Source organism: Sorex fumeus, unplaced genomic scaffold (assembly GCF_029834395.1).
Source record: "Sorex fumeus unplaced genomic scaffold, SorFum_2.1 ptg000006l, whole genome shotgun sequence".
Classification (NCBI taxonomy): Eukaryota; Metazoa; Chordata; class Mammalia; order Eulipotyphla; family Soricidae; genus Sorex; species Sorex fumeus.
Window position 1 is genome coordinate 9,977,887 of NW_026606063.1, and position 23,021 is coordinate 10,000,907.

At 48.0% G+C, this 23,021-nt stretch overlaps 1 protein-coding gene across 1 annotated transcript in view; it reads left to right on the top strand.

Annotated features, from left to right (window-relative positions):
• RBKS (ribokinase) overlaps window positions 1-23,021 on the top strand; it is a 97,028-nt gene that overhangs the window by 9,289 nt on the left and 64,718 nt on the right. Inside the window, exon 2 of the mRNA XM_056125530.1 lies at window positions 18,193-18,325. Within this exon, the coding sequence (XP_055981505.1) occupies window positions 18,193-18,325 (133 nt within the window). The remainder of the gene's footprint in view (window positions 1-18,192; window positions 18,326-23,021) is intronic.

Here is a 23,021-nt window from a genome sequence, read left to right on the forward strand (position 1 = left end):
CCCCCCACCAAAAAAAAAAAAAAAGAAAGAAACTATGGCAGAAAGTCCATTCTGAGCAAGAGAGGACACACACTGTGGTCTCTGTGGCCCCGTTCGGGATCCGTTCTCTGGCCAACACCGTGAACACTTGTGCCTGTGTTCAACGAGAGCCTGCGAGGGCAGGTTTCGTGCTGAATGTGTCTCCCGTGGTCTGAGGCATTGACACTCTGGGCCTGCAAAGTTAGAAGGGAAAGTCACGGGTGGAAGCAGATACTAACATGCCTAAGGGGAGAGAGCCCAGCCCAGCAGCAAGGATAAGAGGCCAGAGCCCCCCCGCCCGTGACCAGGTGTCAGTCACGGCACAGGCCTGCACAGCGGGAAAGCACGTTTTCCCTTGAATTGTGCCAGTCTGCTGGCTGGCCGCCTCCAGGCCCCAGCCCCTCTCCGTTTGGGTGGGGAACACCATCAGTGCCACGCCAGACTGTAAGCTTGCCAGGACAAAGTCTGGGTATGCCTAAACCTCAACACGGGGCCTGGAATGTTGCCGGCATGAAACCTGAGTACCAAAGGCTGCCTGAACGTCCCAAGCGCCTGAGATGATGCTCGTTCACCTCACCTCTCCCGTCGGTGTCACACTGAATCAGAATTTGCCCCGTTAAATAGAATTTTAGTCACTGTGTAGCAATGAGTTACCTGTTTATTATGTGATCTTCAAGAGCAAGATTTTTTTTGTATTATGTAAAGTTCTGTATGTGTATGTCTGTGAGAGAGAGAGAGAGAGAGAGAGAGAGAGCCAGCAATGCTCATTCCTGACTCCTGTGTGGTTCTGGGAGGTCGAACTAGAGTCAACACATGCCAGGCGAGCACCCTCTATCCCGCACTGTCTCTCCAGTGCTGACTCTGTAAAGTTCTTATGACAGCTGATTAAATGCAAATTCTTATGATCTGAAACTCTTAGAAGCATTTAAAATATTTCCATTTATCTTGCTCTACCTCACAATTTTTGTATTCCGGATTTAACTTGAAATATTTCTGGTATGCTTAAGGTGATTTTAATTTCTTTGTACAATACTGACTTGTTTTCAAGCAAAACTTGAAGGGTTTGTTTGTATTTTACACTGGATTTTGGGGGAGGGGGGTGAGTGCTTTGGATTTGTTTCCCCAAATATATCACTTGTTACATAATGTTCTTCAAGGTCAAAACCATCTTCAGGGACAAGGAGATTGATGCACTTGCCTTGCGTCTGACTGACCCCAGTTTGAACTCCCAATCCTCAGTACCCAATGTGGTCCCCTGAGTCCCTCCAGGCTTACACATGAACACAGAGCCAGGAATAGCCCTGAGCACAGAGCCAGGAGTAGTCTGTGCACTGCTGGTGTGAAAATCAAGGGTGGAGAGATAGCCTAGTGGATTGAGCACATGCTTTCCATGCAAGAGATCCAGACTTGATCCCCAGCACCATACCGGCCCCCTAGACATTGCCAGGAGAACCCTGCTAACAGCTGGAAGTAGCCCAGACCGGGTGTGACCCAAAAGCGAAACAAATCTTCAAATACGTGTCTTCCACAGTCATGCAGGATTTACCTCTGAATTTTCACCACTGATTTAAAATATTTTGATCCAGAGTCTGAAAATCAGTACTTTCCTCTCCAACAAGTCTGAGGTGCCCATCTAAAGTTTCATTACCTAAGTTTTTAGTCAAGTGCTCTGCTAAAAATCTTTCAGAAACTGCCCAAAAGCTCCTTAGGGCTCTTGCTGAGAAAGCATTCACAGCTCTTTGCAATTCTGTCAAGACCGTAAAGAAAAATGTGTATTATCTGAAATAGCTCGGGATCACTAGAAAACACAGTGCCCTGCTAGTGTTTGCGTTCCACCTTTGAAATTCTCATAGCACTCGTTGGGACTCTGGGAGAGTCGGAGTGCTGGGAACGCACTCCTGGAGGACCTGGTGTAAAACCTGCAGCCTGGTTGCCTGAGCCCAGCCACTGTGCCCTGTGTCCACGCTGAACCCTGGGCCCCAGACTCGGGATTCACTCTGACCCAGTGGAAACTTGCCGGCGCTCAGTCATAATGAGCAGGGAATAGTCGGTTACTCCCAGGAATGGTTCTACTTTGGGGAAGCGCTCCCAGAGAACTGCACAGCCCGGTCTTAGGAAGAACAGGAGCCGGTTCTAAAGGGGTTATTTGTTTTGTGTGTTAGGATTTTTTGCTTGTTTTTCAGTCACAGCCAATGTGACTTACAGCCAGGGCTTACTCCTAGCTCAGTGCTCAGGGGACCATACACGGTGCTGGGATGGAGTGGGAGGCCAGGGCCTTAACCCCTGTGGGTCTTCAGCTGTTACTCTCATGCTCTATTAGTGCCTCAATTCTGGGCTCAGCCCTGCATCTGGGCCACACCTCCTCCTCTGTTTAACCGCTCTCTCCCGCGGTGGCACCCGCTGCCTCTCGACCCTGGCAGCATTTTGTCCGTAGTCTCCTCTGCCCACATCGCGCCCAGTCAGCATCAGCTCCAGATTCAGAACAGAGCAAAACATCCGGAGAGGCCGAGCGAAAAAGTACAGGGAGGAGGCGGCTCGCCTTCACGCGGCTGACCCAGGTGTGATCCTGGGCGTCCCCGCAGGAGCAATTCCTGAGTGCAGAACCAGAAGGACCCCTGAGCATCGCCGGGTGGGGCCCATAAACCAGAATATATACAAAGAGATCACTGCCAGTGATTTAGGCCAGCAGGTTTGATGCGGAGCAGAGTTGAGAGTGTTTATTTTTCTGTTATTCTTAGCGCCCTAAGTGAAATCTTCCTGGGGAAAAAAAAAGTAATAATATTATTTAGGATTTACTGGAAACAAACTTAAAACCATCCAAAAACCACCCTTTGTTTTAGAAATTGTAGTTATAGTGGTAGCTAGAGGGATTTTTCAGGTCTTAGACATTTCTGTTAGAATATAGTCAAAAGCGAAAAGTATCAAATATCACAGACTAAATGCAAAAGAGGAGGACCAGAGTGATCGCTTCTAGGACTGAAGCCCAGGCTTTGCATGCGGGAGCCCAGGGAACCTCGTGGTTCCCAGGTACCATGCGGGCACTTCCCCTCCCCCCCCCAAAGAAAAGTAAAAGAATCGAGTAACAAAGGTAGTAACAGAAATGAAAGAACAGAAAAGTTGGGCTGAGGAGATGGCGCCAAGGGCTGCCACAGGTACTGGGAATGTGGGAGCCCATGTTCAGCCCTGGCACAGCACGACCCCCAGAGCACCACCCAGACCAGCCCGGTACCCCTCCAGGTGTCACCCTGAAGCCAGGGGGGAAAAGAGAAAATTAAAGACAAAATAGAGATGAACAAAATCTAAGGGTGTGTTGTTTAACCGTCTAATAAATTGGAGTGTATTGCTAATATTTGAGGACACTAATATGACTTCGATGAATCAAGAAAGAAAATTTACAAGTTGATCTCACTTTTAAACCTTGACGTAGAAACAGAACAAGATATTAGCCCATCGTGTCACGTAATGAATTTTAAAAGATGATTCATTATGATAAGTCGGCTGTAGTCCAGGAATACAAGGATGGTTTTATATCTAATAACAATAAGGGCAGGGATGGAGCCATATTGCGGTGGGGAGGGCATTTACCTTGCACATGGCTGACTGGGGTTCAGTCTCCAGCATCCCATGTGGTCCCCTGAGCACCACCAGGAATAGTTCCTGAGTGCAGAGCCAGAAGTAACATCTGGGCAGCATCACAGAGTGTGACCCCGAAAGCCAAATAAATAAATAAAAATAATAGGACTGAGGAGATAGAACAACTGATCAAGCACTTGCTTTACATGCTACTATCCTGGGTTCAATCCCGGCACCACATATGGTCCCCTGAGCCACCAGGAGTAAGCCCTAAGCATAGCCGGGTAGGACCCCCCCCCCAAAAAAAAAGTTTGATACACCAACAGATTAAAAGAAACCATATATGGTATAGGGGATTTGACTAGGGTCTGCTGTGTGTGCAAGGCAAAGTCTTACCATCACCCTCACACACACGCACACACATGCACACATGCATGCACGCACAATCTTTTCAGCCCAGGAGAGGGGATTAAGCAATGTCAAGATCATAAAGTACGTACTCCAATGAGTATCTTCTAGAAAGCACTCAAGACATAAGTGGCAACATTAATGTACTCAGCGTGTTAACAAATGATGGTGGGACCCAGTGTGTTCTTAGGCACACGCGATACCCAACATGAGTGTGGTGCCAGTGGGGAGAGAGATGACTCCCCACAGGACTCTACATCAGACTCGGGGGGCTGTCTGAGCGCGGGTCACCTCCAGAGAGAGGGGCTGAGCTTCCCCCCTCCCCCATGGGAACAGGACATACAGAGACCTTGAAACATAAGTACACCTCCAGGATTTAACGGCAGCCAACGGCGATGCTGTCTCCTGTGACTTTCCTTTGGGCTGAGAGGATGGACTGCACACATCGCTCAGAGTCAGAAATACTTACTCATTTGTGCTCTCGTATAAGTGCTACTTAATACCTGGAATGCCCAGAGAATGCCCAGTCTTACAGTCAAAACTGTTACGGTCACAGCTGATAGTTAAGGAGAGTCGCATAATATGACGACCAGACCACAGATAGCAATGGGATCAGAAAACCGAAATTAAAATGAAGGCTCGGGAGAGGAGATGCCGCCAGGACTGAAACACAAATTTTGCATGGAGCTCGATGCCCAGCACAGCTTGGTTCCTGGCACCTCCCTGAACGTGGCCCCACAGTAGTACCACCCCCACCCCAGCACTGCAGTCTGTGGCCCCCAAAAAACATAATCATCGCATCATCAGCCGGCCCACCCCCTAATAGCTGTATGCTTTTTGATAAGGCAGTTCTAGTTTTCATTCTCACTTCCTCAAGCAAAGATGCTAATAATGCCTACCCTAACCCATCTTCCAAGTGTATTTGAGGTTCAATTATTATACAGCCAATTCTTGATTATTCGTGATGACAGGATAGGGGGAAAGGCATAAGCACCAAAAATAGTAGATAAATTAAAATTTTAATAATTGATTCCGGAATAGATTATTTTATGCTGATTTATCCTTCTAATTATATTTTGCTTGGGATAAAATTAATTTAACTTGTAGTTCTTTAACATACACCAACAGATGGGAGGAAGAAGTAGCCGAAATAATTGCAATGTGGTGACAGAAATCATTTGGAATTTCAATTTTACTATCACTAATTAGCAGAATAGAAAATAAAATATTAGTTTGGTAGCTCCTTGTTACTATTCCTACTTTGCTGCTCTCTCTTGATGAATTAAAGGCTTCTGGCCAGAGGGAGGACTCAGCTGGAGCACCTGCTCAGAGTTCAGGCCTCCTGCACACAGCCCCAATGACCAAAAGGAAAACCAAACTGTCACGTCTGGGACCCGAGAGATCGTGCAGGGCTTAAGGTGTTTGGCTTGCATGGGACCAAGCCAGTTCAATCCCCAGCGTCCATGGTCCTTCGAACTCTGCCAGGCTGAACTGTCCCCGTATAGGACCAGGGACAGCCCCCAGGGACAGCCAGGCATGTCCCAGTAACCCCGGCCCCAAGCAATAAAATCCAGGGAAATACTTTTCAAAAAAGACTTTGATCGGGCACTTGAACCATTACCTTAGAGTGAAGAGTTGCCGAGATTAAATTCACAGGCTGTTTTACGTACCTGCTGCCGCCCTACGGTCGTCCAGCGATGCACGGGTTCCTCCTCCCTCTCCTCTTATGGCTTCGGTTATTCCAAAATAGACTCATCTCCACATGTCCCTGTGCAAGTGTTTCTCAGCCAGGAATAAAGGTCTGTGTGTGTGTGTCATCCAAAAAAAAAAAAAAAAAGAAAAAAGTATTGGGGGAAGGTGCATAGAATGACGGTACAGCGGGTAGAGCACTTGCCTGGCACCTGTCAACCCAGCTTCCGTCCCCAGCATCCTTCCCTCTCCAGCACCGCCAGGAGTAACTTCTGAGTGCAGAGCTAGGAATACCCCCTAAGCATCACTGGGGTGTGGCCAAAAACAAACAAGTTGGCATTCCTCTGTTGTTTTGTGTTTGTGTGTGTGTGTGTGTGTGTGTGTGTGTGTGTTAACAAACATCTTTTGGGGGGCTGGAGTAATAGCACAGCGGGTAGGGCGTTTGGCTTGCACGTGGCCGACCCTGGTTCAATTTCCAGCATCCCATATGGTCCCCCTGGAACCAGCAGGAGTAATTTCTGAGTGCAGAGCCATGAGTAACCCCTGAGCTTCGCCGGGCGTGACCCAAAAAGCAAAAATAAAATTTAAAAAAAGTTTTTTTTAATTTTACTTTTTTTATTGAATCACTGTGAGATAGACCCTTACAAAGCTGTTCACGATTAGGTTTCAGTCCTACGGTGTTCCAACACCCACCTCTTCACCAGTGTACATTACCCAGCACCAGTGTTCCCATGCCCCTCCCCATCACCCCCCACTCCTTGCCTGCCTCTATGGCAAGGTGCTTCAGAACCATCTTGAGCTTCCTGCTTCTACCAGTTTCTGTACATGGATCCCACGTTGGGAGAACAAAGAAGGATGTTGCTCCTTCGTGTCTGTTATTCTGACCTTATCCTGCTAAGTAACTCGTTTGCTTTTCTCCCTACAGAGCTAGTCACACAAAGAGAAAGTGAGCCCTCTTACACTTACCCTGAACCCTGTGGTATGACTGACTGCAGACATAAGGCATCTGTCATCTCAGTTACGGAAGTGTCATATGAAGATAGTACAGTCAGTAAGGTACCTGCCTTGCATGCTGCCAACCCGGGTTTTCAGTCCCTGGCATCCCATATAATCCTCCAAGCACCACTGGGAGTGGTTCCTGAGTGCAGAGCCAAAAGTAACCCCTGAGCATCACTGAATATGACCAAAAATGAAAAAAAAAATTAATTAAAAAAAAACCACATAGACCATTCACTCAGAAGTATGTGTATATATATTCTCTTCTGACTATGTTAATATAACCAGTACGTACTTACCATGTTGCTGCATTGTATCGTAGCTTATGAATGGAAGGTAATTATTTTAAGCTGCAGTCTCAGTTGCTAGGAGAAAGCACATGGACCGGAAGATGGACATTGAGTCCTAGCGTCCTTCTGGCCATGGCACAGAAAGCGGAGAGTCAGAGCAGCCCCGGCAGCTGTGGACTGAGAAGACAGGTGTCAGAGTTAGGGTGACTAAGGGGAGTAGAATGTGTGCGAGTGTGAACTGAGGTCGGAGCTAATCGGGGAAAGGTCTAGAAATCTGCATGTGAGTCCCCTTGGACATGATAAGTAAGACTAAGTGGACCCACATACAAAGACCCTCACAAAGCTGGGATATCAACTGAAAAGCTCTAAGCAACCCTGATCCTGGGATCAGGGGGCCCCGGGAGTGCAGGGGTGTGGCACTGTGTCTGGCCAGATGTCACTGGTACCCTGGAAAGAAAAAATTTAATCCTGGGCTCATGGAGTCATATTCGGGGAGTTTCAACCCAGAGAACTTCCCCTGCCCCAGAGGATTTTACATGCGAAGATCCAGTGGGCTTTTGCTCCCCACCCCCAGCCCCACCGACCCCCAGAGGGGAGGAGAAGGAGGAGCCGCCATCCCATATAAGTCGCAAACCAATATCTGGGGGTTTCTCACCATGTCGCTCCAGGGGACCGGGACATGGAGACCGACCCCCTACTGCAAGTTCTTGAAAGGCTGCCTGTCAGTTGGATGGAGAAGGGACCACTATGTCAATGGTGGTTGGAGGAATCGCCCGGGATGGGAGATGTGTGCTGAAAAGTAGACCAAGGACCAAACGTGATGGCCTCTCAGTATCTGTATTGCAAATAACACCCAAAATTAGAGAGAGAGTAAGAAGGATTGTACCTGCCACAGCGGCAGGGAGTGGGGTGGGGGTGGCAGGTGGGACACTGGGAACAATGGTGGTGGAAAATGTGCACTGGTGGAGGGATGGGCACCCGAGCATTGTATGACTGAAACATAATCATGCAAGTTTGTAACTATCTCACGGTGATCCAGTAAAACTTACTTTAAAAATGTTTTTAAAAAATAAAGGGGCTGGAGCAATAGCATAATGGGTGGGGCGTTTGCCTTGCGCACTGCCTACCCGGCTTCCATTCCCAGCATCCCATAATAATTCCTGAGTGCATGAGCCAGGAGTAACCCCTGTTCAATGCCGGGTGTAACCCAAAAAAGCAAAAAAATAAAATAAAAATAAAGGGACATTATTGCTTGGTAAACTGAAAGAAAAGAGAGAAAGAGAGAGGAAGGAGGGAGGGAAGGGAGGGAGGGAGGGAGGGAGGGAGGGAGGGAGGGAGGGAGGGAAGCCTGTGGTCCTCGTCAGAGTGAATGCATGCGGGAAACGGAGGAACTTCCTGGGAACTTCCCAGGAAAGTGGCCTGGGAAGGCCCGGGCGAGCCAGAACGGGCAGTACTCGGAGCATGGGAGTCAGTTGGGCCAGGGAGGCGATGCTCTGGAAGGCTGAGAACATCTGTCTGAAAATTGTCTCCCTCGCCTGGGCAGCCAGGGGAGAACCACTGCAGAGACTCGGGTTAGAAAGCACTGCGGACAGATGGGGTTAGAAACCAGGGTCAGTGGCGCCCACGGACAAGCGCCAGCTTCGCATGGGGCTGACCCTGGTTTGGTCCCCAGCACCACATATGGCCCCTGAGCACTGCCAAGAGCGGTACTAAGCACCACTGGGTATGCTTTTCCACCCCCACAATATGAAAAATTAGTATCAAACACACATGTGGCTCAGTGGCCAAGTTCATGTCTTGCATGTGTGAAACTCTGAGTTCAATCTCTTGTACCACACACATTTCATTCCCTTACATAAGTCATATATCATGTAATGTGTGTGTGTGTGTGTGTGTGTGTGTGTGTGTGTGTGTGTGTAAATTTAGGATTAGGAACCACTCAATGAAGCTAGCTGCAAAGTTCTCTTCACAGAGGTGGAAACGGATGTCACTAAGCAGTTTGGAAATAACTCCTTATAAATGTGACTTCCACAAATCTGAGAACAGAGGCCGGTGAAGAGTACAGGCAGCAGAGAGAAATGAGGGACTGACTGACTCCGGTGGTAGCTGATGGAGAGGCGCGTGTGGGCAGCCGGAGGGGCTCTGGAGAGCAGCAGGTCCCACTGCGCTGCAGCTGGCCTTGGAAGTGTGACCTCTCTGGCCACCAGACTCTGACCTTAGGCTGCTGGAACTATCTCTGGGAACCTGCAACAAGCACCTCGTTGTCAAGAAACTCAAAGCAATTGATAAGTTGTTCTGATAACACCTGTCAGTGAAATAGCTCAGAGCACAAAACCCAGACATTTAAGGAGTTGACAAGTATTATTAAACCTGTTTTTCAAGAGAAGCGGCTGGTTAGAAGAGGGAGAAGCTGTCACAGGTAATACTGTCAGTCAGTAGCTCGGCCTCCCGCTGCACACACCCCCAGGTGCCACGGGGCCTTTCACCTTTGCACCAGAGACTGGGGGGGTGGGGGAGGAAGGGGCTGCATTTCTAAACAGTGGTGGTTCCTTCTGTCCAATTTTAAATAAGTATCGGGACATTTGGGGCCAGATGGCCGGGGATGTGTTGGACCACACCTGTGGGGGCTCAGGTGACCAGGTGCAGTGCCTGGGGTCATGGAGAGCAAGGCCAACACCTTAACCCCTGTGCAGTCTCCTTAGCCTCCTTCTCCCCAGATACATATTTATAGATCTAGAGAGAGAGAGATTGATTTGTCCAAAGCACAGAGCCAGGAGTAAGTCCGGAGTATTTCTGAGTATACCCCCCATACACACAGTTGGGTTTTTTGTTTTTGTTTTTTGAGGGCAGTGGCACACTTGCAAGTACTCAGGGCTTACTCCTGGCTCTGTGCTCAGGGATCACTCCTGGAGGTACTCAGGGGACCATGTGTGGTACCTGGGATCAGACCCAAGGCCAGCAATGCAAGCGCCCTACCTTCTGTGCTATCTCTCTGGCCCCCACCAGGACATGTTTTTTAAAAAAAAACTGTTTAAGCACCATGATTTATAAAGTTCTTCATAACATAGTTGTTTTAGGCATTGAGTGTTCCAGTACCAATCCCACCATCAGTGTGACCTTCCCTCCACCAATGTCCCCATTGTCCCACCCACCCGCAGGCCTGTCCCCTTGGCAGCACAATTAGTTTATTTATATTGCAGCATACATTTGTTGGCTGGAGCGATAGCACAGCGGGTAGGGCGTTCGCCTTACACGTGGCCAACATGGCCGACCCGAGTTCGATTCCTCCGCCCCTCTCGGAGAGCCCGGCAAGCTACCGAGAGTATTCGATATGCCAGACACAGTAACAACAAAGTCTCCAATGGAGACGTTACTGGGCCCGCTCGAGCAAATCGACGATCAACGGGAGGGCCTTTACCTTTACATACATTTGTTGCTTGTTAAAACATACACTAGTAAAGTAAGTAAGTAAAGGCCCTCCCGTCGTTCATCGATTTGCTGAGCAGGCCCAGTAATGTCTCCATCGGAGACTTTGTTGTTACTGTGTCTGGCATATCAAATACATCACGAGGAGCTTGCCAGGCTCTGCCGTGTGGGCGAGATCCTCTCGGTAGCTTGCCGGGCTCTCCGAGAGGGGCGGAGGAATCGAACTCGGGTCGGCCATGTTGGCTGCGTGCAAGGCAAACGCCCTACCACTGTGCTATCGCTCCAGCCCATAAAATTACTCTTGCATAAATAACTCCCTTCAGGGTGAGGATTGTTGCTGGGATGGACGCGGTTGCACACCGGCTGTCTGCGGTTGCACACTCATGCTGGCTCTCCGAGGTTGTCTCCGTGCATACGCTGGCCCCCTGAGGTTACACACACGTGCTGGCTTTCTGAGATGACACACACACTTGCACTGGCTCTTTCAGGTTGCACAAACCCTGGCTTTCTGAGGTTGCACACGCACACCTACACTGGCTCTCAGGTTGCACACGCACACCTATGCCAGCTCTCTGAGTTTACATGCACGTGCACTGGCTCTCTGAGGTTGCACACGTGCACATACACTGGGTCTCTGGGAGGTTGTGCTTGCCAGGTGAGGTTTCCATTTTGGATGATGCCAGGTGGGTGGGGGCTGCTAGGCCTTCCCGCAGGGGCCTGGGGGGAATCTGCCCACCCCCATTCTGAGAAGGCCCCAGAGTTCTCAGCCCAGACCAGGCTACCAAGAGGGGTCAGGGGCTTGGGGTCCCTTTGGGGAGTTGTAGAGCTGGCCATTTTTCTGGGTCAGAGGACATTTGTGGGGGTGGGAGGGAGATTGCTGGGTCTTCAGGTGGAGACAGGAACCTCCCCATCGCAATCCAAGAAGCCCGCTCCCCCCCCTCCCCCGCAGGTCCACCCGAGATTCTTTTCACTGATACCCTTTCTAAGTTACAACAGAAAGCAAATTTGCCACTGGCTTTCTCTGGCTTTCTCATTTAGCAGTTAACAGGTTGGGGGAGGGGTGCTTGTTTAGTTTGTTTTCATTTTTTAAAGGCAGAATGGGATATTTCTATGACTGTACTTCCGTTTTTCCCCCCACTTTGATCAAACACTTAATTCGCTTAATTTGTCTGTCTTGGAACCCCTGGGAAAGGGGTGTGTGTGTGTGTGTGTGTGTGTGTGTGTGTGTGTGTGTGTGTGTGTGTTTTAATTTTTATTAGTGAGACATCATGAGGTACAGTTGTAGACTTACAAATTTTTGTGCTTGGGTGTCAGTTATACAATGATCAAATACCCATCCCTCCACCAGTGCTCATTTCCCACCACCACGGATCCCAGTATCCCTCCCACCTCCCATCCGCCCCCCCATCCCACCCTGCCTCTGTGGCAGGGCATTCCCTTTTGTTCTCTCTCTCTCTTATTGGGTGTTGTGGTTTGCAAAAGAGGCAATGGGTGACAATCATGTTTGGTCTATACTCTACTTTCAGCATGCTTCTCCCATCCTGGGAGGATCCTCCCAACACCCGGAAAGGGTTTTTTGAAATGGGACAAGTCATAGTAATACTTTCACCTGGGGAAAGAGCATGGCAGGGGTCCTCTTTTCATTATTTTAATAAGTGAAAATAAAAGGGAAGACCAATTCAAAGTCAAGTTCAGATTTATAATTCAGGAAAGCCTCTGCCTGTTAGCTGGTTTCTAGTTTTTCTCTCCACTCTCCTCTGCATTTCAGATTTTCAAAAACCGTGATGAGCCATTGTCGTCTGGGTTCTGCTGACAGCCGAGCTGACAGATGCACTGGGTCTGTGCAGGAGGAAGGAAGGAACCTGGGCCCAGGAGAGGGAGGCAGGAAGAGCTGACCGAAACCCTGGCTGGTTCCAATTGGCCGGCCCGGGAACAGCTGGTTGCTCAGTCCTGCAGGACCAGCCAGTGGAGCCTACCCAGCAGAAATGGGAAGAGAGGGTCCTGTAGGTCTTACTGCGGGGACCAAACTGGGGCCACGGAAGAAAAGCTGGTGGCAGCAACCCGGATGGAACTGGAGGGTCTTTGGTTAAGTCAGAAGGACAAGGGCACATTCCAGATGTTCTCACTAACCCGTGATCTATAGAAATGGCACGAGGGGCCGGAGTGATAGGAAGACAGAAAGGCATTCGCCTTACACGCAGCTGATCCAGGCTCCATCCCGGGTCCCCCAAGCACCACCAGGAGTGATTTCTGAGTGCAAAGCCAAGAGGGACCACTGAGCATCACTGGGTGTGGCCCCAAAAAGGAGAAAAAAACAAAAAATCCTAGAAATGGCACGACTAGGGAATGCAAGGTATCAAAGATGGGCAGAACCTTGGTTGTAGATCAGAGAAGCAGAAATGCTGAAGAAAGAGTGAAATGGAGAGGGGGGAGCAAGAAGAGCCCTGGGAGAAACGTAGCAGAAAGGGGCAGGGCCTGGGCTCGCGCGTGGTGTGGAAGCAAAGTTTCTGTGTCTGTCTAACTCCAGGCGCCACACTCCTGAAAACGCGGACCCAGATGACAGTCATTCAGTTTTAAAATGTCCCTGTCACGGGTTGGGGGTGGGGAGGCGGGAATTGAAGGGAACCTGGTGTCATTATGGACAGTTGGGGACCCAGGGTGGTGAGGTCGAAGGTGGGGGTGGGTGGGTGTCCGAAACCCCATTGGAAGCAACTCTTATAAGTCACAGTGTCTAAATAAATTTTTTTTCTATCTCACAAAAGAATCAGTGGATGAATTAGTAAGGATGCAGGGAAGCTGGATGAGTTGACGTGTAGCAGGGCACCCCTAATACGCAGGTAGACCCCCTGTTCTGCTGCTTGTCACTAACAGTTCATTTTCTGTGCATTTATACTTTTCTTTTTCCTTTGGATAATGGGAATCAGATACTCATCTCCTCATTCTGTTACGCAATTTATTCACGCCCACGTCACTGGCTTGGTTTGTTGTTTTGTTTTTTTCTTTTCTTTTCTTTTTTCTTTCAGTCACCGGGAAATTACATGATTGGGTTTCGGGCATGCAGGGTTTCAGTACTGATCCCTTCCCCGTGTCCACTTCCCTCCCATTGTCCCTTCACCACTGTCCCTCACCCCCACTTCTCTCCCACCCACCAGTCTGCTGCTATGAGAGGCGCTTTATACATAGTTTATATTTTATTATTAAAAAGTTAAAGTTAAAGGCCCTCTGGTTGATCATCGATTTGCTCGAGCGGGCCCAGTAACGTCTCCATTGGAGACTTTGTTGTTACTGTGTCTGGCATATCGAATACGTCACGGGGAGCTTGCCAGGCCCTGCCGTGCGGGCGAGATACTCTCCGTAGCTTACCGCGCTCTCCGAGAGGGGCAGAGGAATTGAACTCGGCCATGTTGGCCGCTTGTAAGGCGAACGCCCTACCACTGTACTATCGCTCCAGCCCTATTTATTATTATTATTTTGCTTTTGGGGTCACACTCAGTGATGCACAGGGGTTACTCCTGGCTCTGCGCTCAGGAATTACCCCTGGCAGTGCTCAGGGGACCATATGGGATGCTGGGAATCGAACTTGAGTTGGCCGTGTGTAAGGCAAACGCCCTACCCACTGTGCTATTGCTCCAGCCCCCTATATTTGATTATTTTATAAAATATCATGTTATGTTGTATAATTATAGAATATATCCTGTACATAAGTATGTGTATGCGTCTATAGCTACACCTATTCCATATAGACAGTTACATACAGACATGCATGTTTGCGCTGTGCTTTGCGGTGCTGTTGCTGAGAGTGTTTCCCAAGGATGACAGTGGGATCGAAGCTAAGCTTGTGAAGCATCATGTATGAACCCCCGATTTGCTGAATTACTCCATGGAGCAGTCATAGCAGGAGGTCTGATTACAGTTTTGGAGGTTTTATTCTGGCTTGGGGGCCACATTCAGGGACTGTTCGGGGCTTGCTCCTGGCTCCGTGCTCAGGGCTCATTCCTGGCTCTGTGTTCAAGGATCACTCCTAGCTCTATGCTCAGGGCTCATTCCTGGCTCTGTGTTCAAGGATCACTCCTAGCTCTATGCTCAGGGCTCACTCCTAACTCCGCTCAGGGCTCACTCCTGGTTCTATGCTCGGGGCTCACTCCTGGCTCTGTGCTCAGGGCTCACTCCTGGCTCTGTGCTCGGGGCTCACTCCTAGTTCTGCACTCAGGTATCTCTCCTAGTGGTACCAGGGGACATAGGCAGTGCCAGGGATGGCCTGAAGGCAGGCCCCCTCCCCACTGTCCTATCTTTCCAGCTCAGGTTACGGTTCCTGCTCACAGTGAGGAATGTGGGAAACGTGGGATTGTTCTCATCATAGGGTCGAACACACATGCCCGCCAGTCTTCTTTCCTTCATCAGCACCTTGCCACCTTCCTACAGAAGCAAAAATGGATGCAGTGGAGGCAAGACATGACAAAGAGGTGGTAGAGAGAAAGGAAAAGAAGAATTTTCTGGGGTTGGAGCTATAGTACAGTGTGTAGAACATTGGCCTTGCATGCAGCCGAACCTGGGTTCAATTCCCAGCATCCCATATGGTCCCTCAAGCACGGCCAGGAGTAATTCCTGAGTGCCGAGCCAGGAGTCACCCCTGTGCATCACAGGGTGTGACCCAAATAGCAAAAAAAATAAAAAATTAAAAAATTTTCCCTTTGCTCTTCTGAGCTATTGGTCAAAGCCCCTATAATAAGAGACAGAATAAACCAGAGGAAAGCAGAAGCTCATTAACAAGATTCCCTCAGGGAGATGTGGGAGACAGAAACAGGAAAATGAAAAACTCCACCCAGAGACTTAAAAATGCAGATGTAAATGACATCTTCATAAGGAGAGGGGGAGTGGGCTTTAGTGGGGGGCGAGGCGGGGGGCTCCATTATTTCTCAGAAAGTGAGCCGGCACTTTGTAGCCTAGAGTGAAGCCAACGTTTTGTGACCAAGTTTAGATGTAGAGTCAACTTCTAGTTGGCAGGAATGAGCCCATCCTTGGTGGTTGGGAAAACTCCTGGAGAATGGGGCTTAGGACAGAGCACTTGCTTCTGGAGGATTCAGCAGGGAAAGGGGTTCGGCCTCTCCCAGCCTCTGAGCTTTCTCAGGCGCCCACCGGCCAAAATTGTGCGGTCCGGCAGCTTACGTGGGCTGGGAGGAATTCGTCCAGCCACATTCGGTGACACATCCTGATTCCCTTCAGAGACAAGGAGAGAGTCTTACAAAGGTGCATCCCCTAAGGAAACATTTTAATGCCAGAGTTAAGCGACACCAGCACAGATAAAATGGGGACCGGGAAAAAGCTGGCACCTGTCTGTATGGGGGAAAGAGCCACTAGGGAGGAAAGCCAGAGACAAGCCGAGGGCAAAGATGCAGAAGGAAACGGGAAGAAAATAGTAGAATTCCGAAGGAGTGAGGCATCTCAGTGATCGCTAAATTAGCACCGTGCTTGTGTTCATGTAAGTTGTGTAGAAATGAGTTTAAATCCCAGCCATCTGCTTCCATATCAAACACATGCACGCTGCACCCCTGACTTCACACCTCCCCCGCATCCATATACATCCCAATAATAATCCACTGATACATTTTTTATGATTTCCCACAGTTGATAATTAAAAAAAAAATAAAGCACTTGATTCAAACCGGTGAATGGTGACCCAGATCTAAATATAAGTACAGTGGAAGTCATAAGTTTCTTTAGTGACAGTCTTCTAATTAAGTTATTTGGTCCATTTTTAGCCACACGGGATATTTTTTGCTTCAGGTTGTTATGAATGTTGTTTGTGAATTCTTGGCTTACTGATGCTGCCGCATAGTTACTCAATCACAGATTACTCATCATTGCCTGCTCATAACAGAATCCTAAAATGTTTAAGATTTCTGATGCAAATCAAAATCTCATCATCACTTGTCATCGCTAAATTAAATGACAGGATAATAACATTACATTAAAACCATTTTTCTCTTGATTGAGTACCTTTTTCAGAAGTGAACCTTGGAGATGTATATTTTTTTTCCATCAGTACTATAAATGCATCTCAAATCCAAGATAAAAATAGAATCGAAAAGGGGAGGAGGGTAGTGGGATGTTTTCAAAGTATTGATGAGTCTCTTCTGAATCACAAATCACCCTATTTGACTACACTGCTAGGGCTGGAGGTGGTTTTTCTCAGTTGCTGGAAACTTTCAGAACTCCGTGAAGAAGGACCACAGTTGACCCCATCCTCACTGTCACAGTCAGGCCACCCCCGTTGCAACCAGACCAGGGAAAGAAGGGGTGGGACAACAGGTACAAGAAGAAAAATAAAATGTATTTGTGCTTCCTGTCTGACTTACGATGCCGGCTCACATTGATCGGGGAATACGGGAGAAAAACAAGGAATGTATGATGCGTGCAACTCAGAAATCTGGCAAGCAGTAAGAACCCGTTTTGCTCCCAAGAAGAATCTAAAATAAGAGTTTACAGGATGTCAGAATCATTCCCCTGATTGCTCTTATAAGAGCTAACAAGTTAAGGCTAATTAAAAGAAGTTGGGGCCAGATAATACAGCAGACAGGGCACTTGCCGTGCACGCGGCCAACCTAGGTTCGGTCCCTGTTATCCCATACGATCTCCCAAGCACCGACAAGAGTAATTCCTGAGTGCAGAGCCAAGCACTCCCAGATGTGACCCAAAAACAAATATTTGAAAAGAAGTTAAGGATTCTTCGAATGGTCCCTTAAAACACACACACACACACACACACACACACACACACACATGCGCACAGGGCTCCTACTCGACCCTTAAGTTTTGGGGCTGGAGAGTAATACAGAGGCACTTGCCTTGCATGCAGCCTACCCCAGTTGATCCCCAGAACCACATACGGTCTCCTGATCGCACTGCCAGCTGTGGCCTCTTTAGCTCTTGGGGAAATCGTGAAGGATGGGCAGAAACAGATTGGCTATCAATCGTCAATAAATACTTGAATCTGTGTGGTGTGAGCCTGGGGCTGGGGCGAGTTAGCATGCTGTTTCCTTGAGTATTATGTGCCTGGGTTCTTCCGTCATAGGAATTTTAAACTAAATTCTTTGGAATCCATTTTTTTAAAAGTGCTCTATGGAAGTTAGCACATGAAATGGTGGCAGAATAGAGTCTGAACCTGGCCGCCAACTGCCCGTCCCATCCTCAGCCATGCTCCCAGAGAAAATAAGATTCTTTGAACAGGAGCCGGATATGTACCAGGATCCTGGTAAACACGTTCAAGTGCCCAGATGAGTCCAGACAGAAGCACACGTTAACTTGGTCCCCCATATGAATGCTGCAGTGAGTAAAAGTTCTGTGCTGGGCACTGAGCGAGGGGAATAAAAAGTTACTTTCTACCAAGGTGCCCGAGAACTCCCAGGTGTAGCACAGGAACTAAACGTACAAAGTCACAGAGAACATGTTGGGTGCCTTCTGGATTAATGATGCAAATCCTGACGTTTCTTGAAAGGAAAAGGTTGTCTTCTCCTTGCAGCCCTAGATGCTTTTTTATTATTATTATCCTTTAGATAATGGGGTCGCAATAGCGTTTAAGTTTATAATATTAATGTGCAAAGTTACTTGTGCAAAGCCCCACCATCATCAAAGTACCTCCTCCACACTCCAAATGTTAGAAATCAGAGCTGCAGACCCGAGCGGGGCCTAGCCCCTCACCTGGCAGCCTTTCCCCTTCAGAAACGAAGTTGAAAGTGATGCCTCTTCCAATACCCTCTCTCTCATTTCCCTCCTCTCTTTTACGTCCTGATAGCCTTACTTCTCGCCTGCCAAGAACTGGAGAAACCATCCATGGACATAAGTTTTTTATTGGCTTTGGAGGGAAAGGTGCCAACCAGTGTGTTCAGGCTGCCAGGCTGGGCGCAAAGACATCGATGGTGTGCAAGGTAGGTACATCAAGCCGCGGGGAAGATTCTAGAAACAAGAAATTTCCTTTCAAACACTTGAGTTCATTGTTTTCATATTCTTAGCCGTTTTTCAAGTGAGCAGTTCACTTTATATGCAAAAGTGGCATTTAGTATATCCACACTGTTTTACAACTGCTGTTTCTAGCTAGTTCCAGAACATTTCCACCCATTCAAAGTAAAAAAAAAAAAACTCTTCACCTATTAAGCGGTTTCTCCCTATCCCTTCCTCTCTCAGCCCCCGGCAACCACCAGTTGGCATGCTGTCCCTGTGGATCTTTCTAGTATGGAGAGTTCCGATCCATGAAATCACAGATGATGGGACCTTTTGCACCCAGCTGCTCTCACTTAAAATAATACTGCCAGGGTCCTTCCCACTTGTAGCCTGCCTCGGGCTTTTGCTCCTCTTATGATTAAATAATATTTCATTGTGTAGATCACTCCTTTATCCGTTCATCTGCTGAGGGACACTTCGGCTGCTTTTGCCTCTTGGCTCTTGTGAACAGAATAAATGTACACGGACTTAAATGAGTTCCAGTCCCTGCCCCGGTTCATTTCTTTTGGAAGTTCCTTGTGAAGATCTAACAGGAGAGAGTCAACTTCCTCCCATACCTCCCGTCCTTTCTATTTGTTTCTGCCTTGTCGAATCCTCTGAGCACTGAGACTCCCCCAAATAACTTCCAATACTGCATTCCCCACACCCTTCCTGGCTTTCCAACCAGAATGTGAAAAGTGAGGTTTAATTCACTGACTGTAATAGGTGTCTGTAGTCCGGCTTCTAAATAACCGCCTGACTCATTCGGTTTTGAGCTGGTCTCGTGCAGCTAATGGAAATTTGTTCTAAGAGCTGTTGTTTTGCCCATCTCAGAGCTACTGTCTTCTGGTGCTGTATTTTAGAACAGGAAGGAACCTGGGCCTTGTGGAAGTACTCAGCCCTCATCTCTAAGCATACATCTGCTTCCAGGCACATATTTTTTTTAAAAAAAAAAAAAAAGGAAATAAAGCAATACCTAAAATGTGGAAATCTAAATTCTCTCCATCCAACTGAAATGATTTGAAAAGAATTCAAACAACTGATGTATTTTCCTTGAATCTCTTGGCTGCTATACATTCCAAATTTGCTTCTTTGCTGAAATGTTAAGTAATCCATCTTTCCTGTTATCAGTAATGGTAGCATCTCGTTGTAGGATAGCTGAACTGGCTCTGCACAGTAGAGGCTAAAAAGAAGGGGGGGGAAATATACAAGAAAGTTCAAAGCTCTCTCCTGTGAACCGGGTCGTTCTGCCAAAATCTCTCTGAAATGTCATTTTCTCTCGCATACACCACTTTTCTCTCCACGGGAGTCTCTAAATGATGTAGAAACCATACAATTATCACTTCATCTGCCAATGAACTGTCTCTTTATTTCTAATTTAAGATTAACCTGATGAAATTCTCATCTGGCTATTTGGTCAGAAACATCATCGCAGCATCAGATTCAAAGTAAAATCAGGAGTTCCAGCCTAGCAAGAAGATTTCTGAAAAATATAGAAATTAATCAGCTTTTAATTATTGAGTGCTGGTTAGTGGTAGGAATTCTGGAACTGGGAGGGAGAGCTGAGTAAGACTTTTAGGCCTGATTAGAAATGAAGAGTTTAGGGAGCGATCAGATGGTGTGGACTTCAAGGGTTTGGAAATCAATAAGGGAATACTCTCATTGCCTAGCTGGGAAAACCTGGGCAGAGCGGAAGCCGGTACCACGAATGACTGCCTCGGGGGAGAGGAGGTCCTCAGAGCTGGAGCCGGGAGAGGGCCAAGAACCCACTTTTGAAGCATTACAAAAGCTGTTCATGAGCCAGACATAGTACAGCAATGCACCCGGCCCGGGTTCAATTCCCACAGCACCTGGTCCCCATGCATCTCTCTAAGATGCATCCCTGAAGGCCCCCGAGCACTGCCAAGGTGGTCCTGGGAGTCCTTGGCACTGCAGGGCCTGGACCTCGCTTTGAGCCAGTGGCCTAATTGGCCAAGAATCATAAGGAGGTGTTTTGTTTATTTTCATTTGTTTTAGGGCCACAACCAGCAGTGGTCAAAGGTTACTCCGGGCTCTGCATTCAGGAATCATTCCTGACGGGCTTGGGGGACCATATGGGATGCCAGGGATCGATCCAAAGTCAGCTGCTTGCAAGGCAAGTTTCCTACCCACTGTACTATCTCTCCAGCCCTAATCATAAGTGGGAGGCCCCCCTCCCGGCCTGACATGCCCCCTCCCCCAAGAAAAGCTGTTCAAGTAGCCACTAAAGTCGAAATGACATGGCCCTTGGGACCTCATCCAACTCAGAGATGTTGAGATTGGTTGTATTTTGTTTGGTTTTGTATGGGGGGAGGGGGAAAGAGGCGCATATCTAGCTGTGGTCAGGACTTGCCCCGACTCAGTGCTCAGGAATCCCTCCTGGCGGTGCTGGGGGAGGTTGGGGTAGGGGAGAGACCATAGGTAAGGGGGGAGTTTCAGTCACATGCAAGGCAAGGGTCTTACTCCCCACTTTTTTTTTATTTTCCCCAACCTGTTTTTAATTTTATTTTTTGCATGGAGGGCAAATTTGGCTGTGTCTTACTCCTGGTTCTGTGCTCAGGGAGAAATCATTTTGATCTGTTGAATAAAGCAAAGAGAAATGCTTTGCTTTATAATGCAAGATCAAAATACTTGAATGGTAGGAATTAAGATGGGTCAAGAACCAGGAAACTCTAGAACCAGATGTGAGAGGAATCTAAGACTGTGTTTTGGGTAATGTTTTGAGCAAATGTTAATTAATGCAAAGACTACTTGCTTTTTTTTTTTGTTGTTCTGGTATATGTATATTCAATGCTATTAGCAACTGTGTGGTGAAAATTCTTTCCAGCTATTTTGCCACTGATTTGTTCTCTAATGTTCATCTCGGGGCAGGAAACAGGGGGTACCCTGGCCCTTTGGGTAGCAGAGGAGAAGAAAGTGTGGCTTTACAAGGGGGACTTGGATCTGCATTTCTCACCCATGGAGCCCCCTGTGGGCCCTCAGAATATTCCAAGGGAACCACATGAAATTGTGTAAATGAGGGGTCACGGCATGAGATTTGGATACTGTGGATCAGTAAGACACCCCGTCCACAGAAAAGAAACAAGGTCAAGAAGCCGGGGGGGGGGGGGGCATACAAAAAGTAGAGAGAGAGTATAGGGGAAGCTGTCTGCCATGGAGGCAGGGGAGGGTTTGAAAGGGGGGTATACTGGGGACATTGGTGGTGGAGAATGTACACTGGTGGAGGGATGAGTGTTCGATCATTGTATGACTGAAACTCAAACATGAAAGCTTTGTAACTGTATCTCATGGTGATTCACTAAAATAAATAAAGAAGAAGGGCACCATAGTCAGAAAAAGGTTGAGGATTACTCACGATCACGATCATCCTGTTGTTCGTTGATTGCCTCGAGCAGGCCCCAGAAATGTCTCCTTGGTCCTAGCGCATATATTTTAAAAAGTGCCATATTTAAGGCTCTTTCAGGGTTAGGAGAATGAGACCCATCATTGTTACTGGTATTTGGCATATTGGGTACACCACGGGGAGTTTGCCAGACTCTGCCGTGTGGGTAGGTAACATTCGGTAACCTGCCAGGTTGTCCAAAATAAGAATGAGATAATAAGACGTCGTGCGGCCGCAAATGCGGCCACGCGCTTCCAGGAACTGGGTTTTATAGTCTCTGGGTCTTAGCTGTTGATGGGATTACATGACACTGGAGGTCAGATGGTGGGTGTTACCCCTGCCTACTGGGAGATGGAGGATCTGGGTGGAGGATGCTCAGCCCCGATCCGAGCAGGCTTGGAGATCTCAGCCCTGGGACCCGCATGCCTTTGTTCCTCAGCCTGTACCTTCATGCATGTGGAGAGTGGTCTCAGCATGGTGGTGACTGGTTCTGGAGGTCTTCGGCTGCCGGAGCTCTATTTGGGGCGGGGAGGGAAACTCAACCCGCCCCCCTCCAAGGAGCCCCAGCAAGGACAGCCAGGCGCAGGGGCAGGAGATTCTGCGCTGTTCTCTTCCGGGAGCTGGGTTTTACTACCTGAGGATTACTAGCTCAGAGAATTCATTAACGCTTCAGTTCTAAAACATTTGCAACTTCTGGGGAAAGACAATTTTTTCTAATAGAAGTTGATAATCCATTAATCGTGGCTCTTCTTTTCATTGTGGAGTATATTTTTTATTCATCAGATTAGCCAAACTCACGTTACCGCAGTTTTTTAAAGATGACGAATTCCAAGTGGAAGCCGAAATCATGAAATTATTCCAGATAAAAAAAATTGAACAGATGGAGCCAAAGAAAAACAGGTAGAAAATTCCCGTTGATTTTTGTAGCTAAATGATCTACGACTGCCCGACAGCAAATGAAAATGCCAGCCCCGATGAAGTAAGGCTGTGGGGCCACGTGCAAAGACATGGTCTTATTGAGCTCAGCAGAAACACTTGTCGTGATCTTCTGGAAAGATTATTAGGCGAGAGTGCATTAATATGTGTACAATGCAACATGCATAATGAAACACTGCGAGTCGTTAAGAGCTCAGTAGCCCACATTCAACTGAGTCATGAGCCAAGGCAACAATCCTGTGCTAATTGGGAGTGATATCTTGAGATTAAAAATTCAGGCAGCTAAGGGAGCTAGAGAGAGTCCAGTG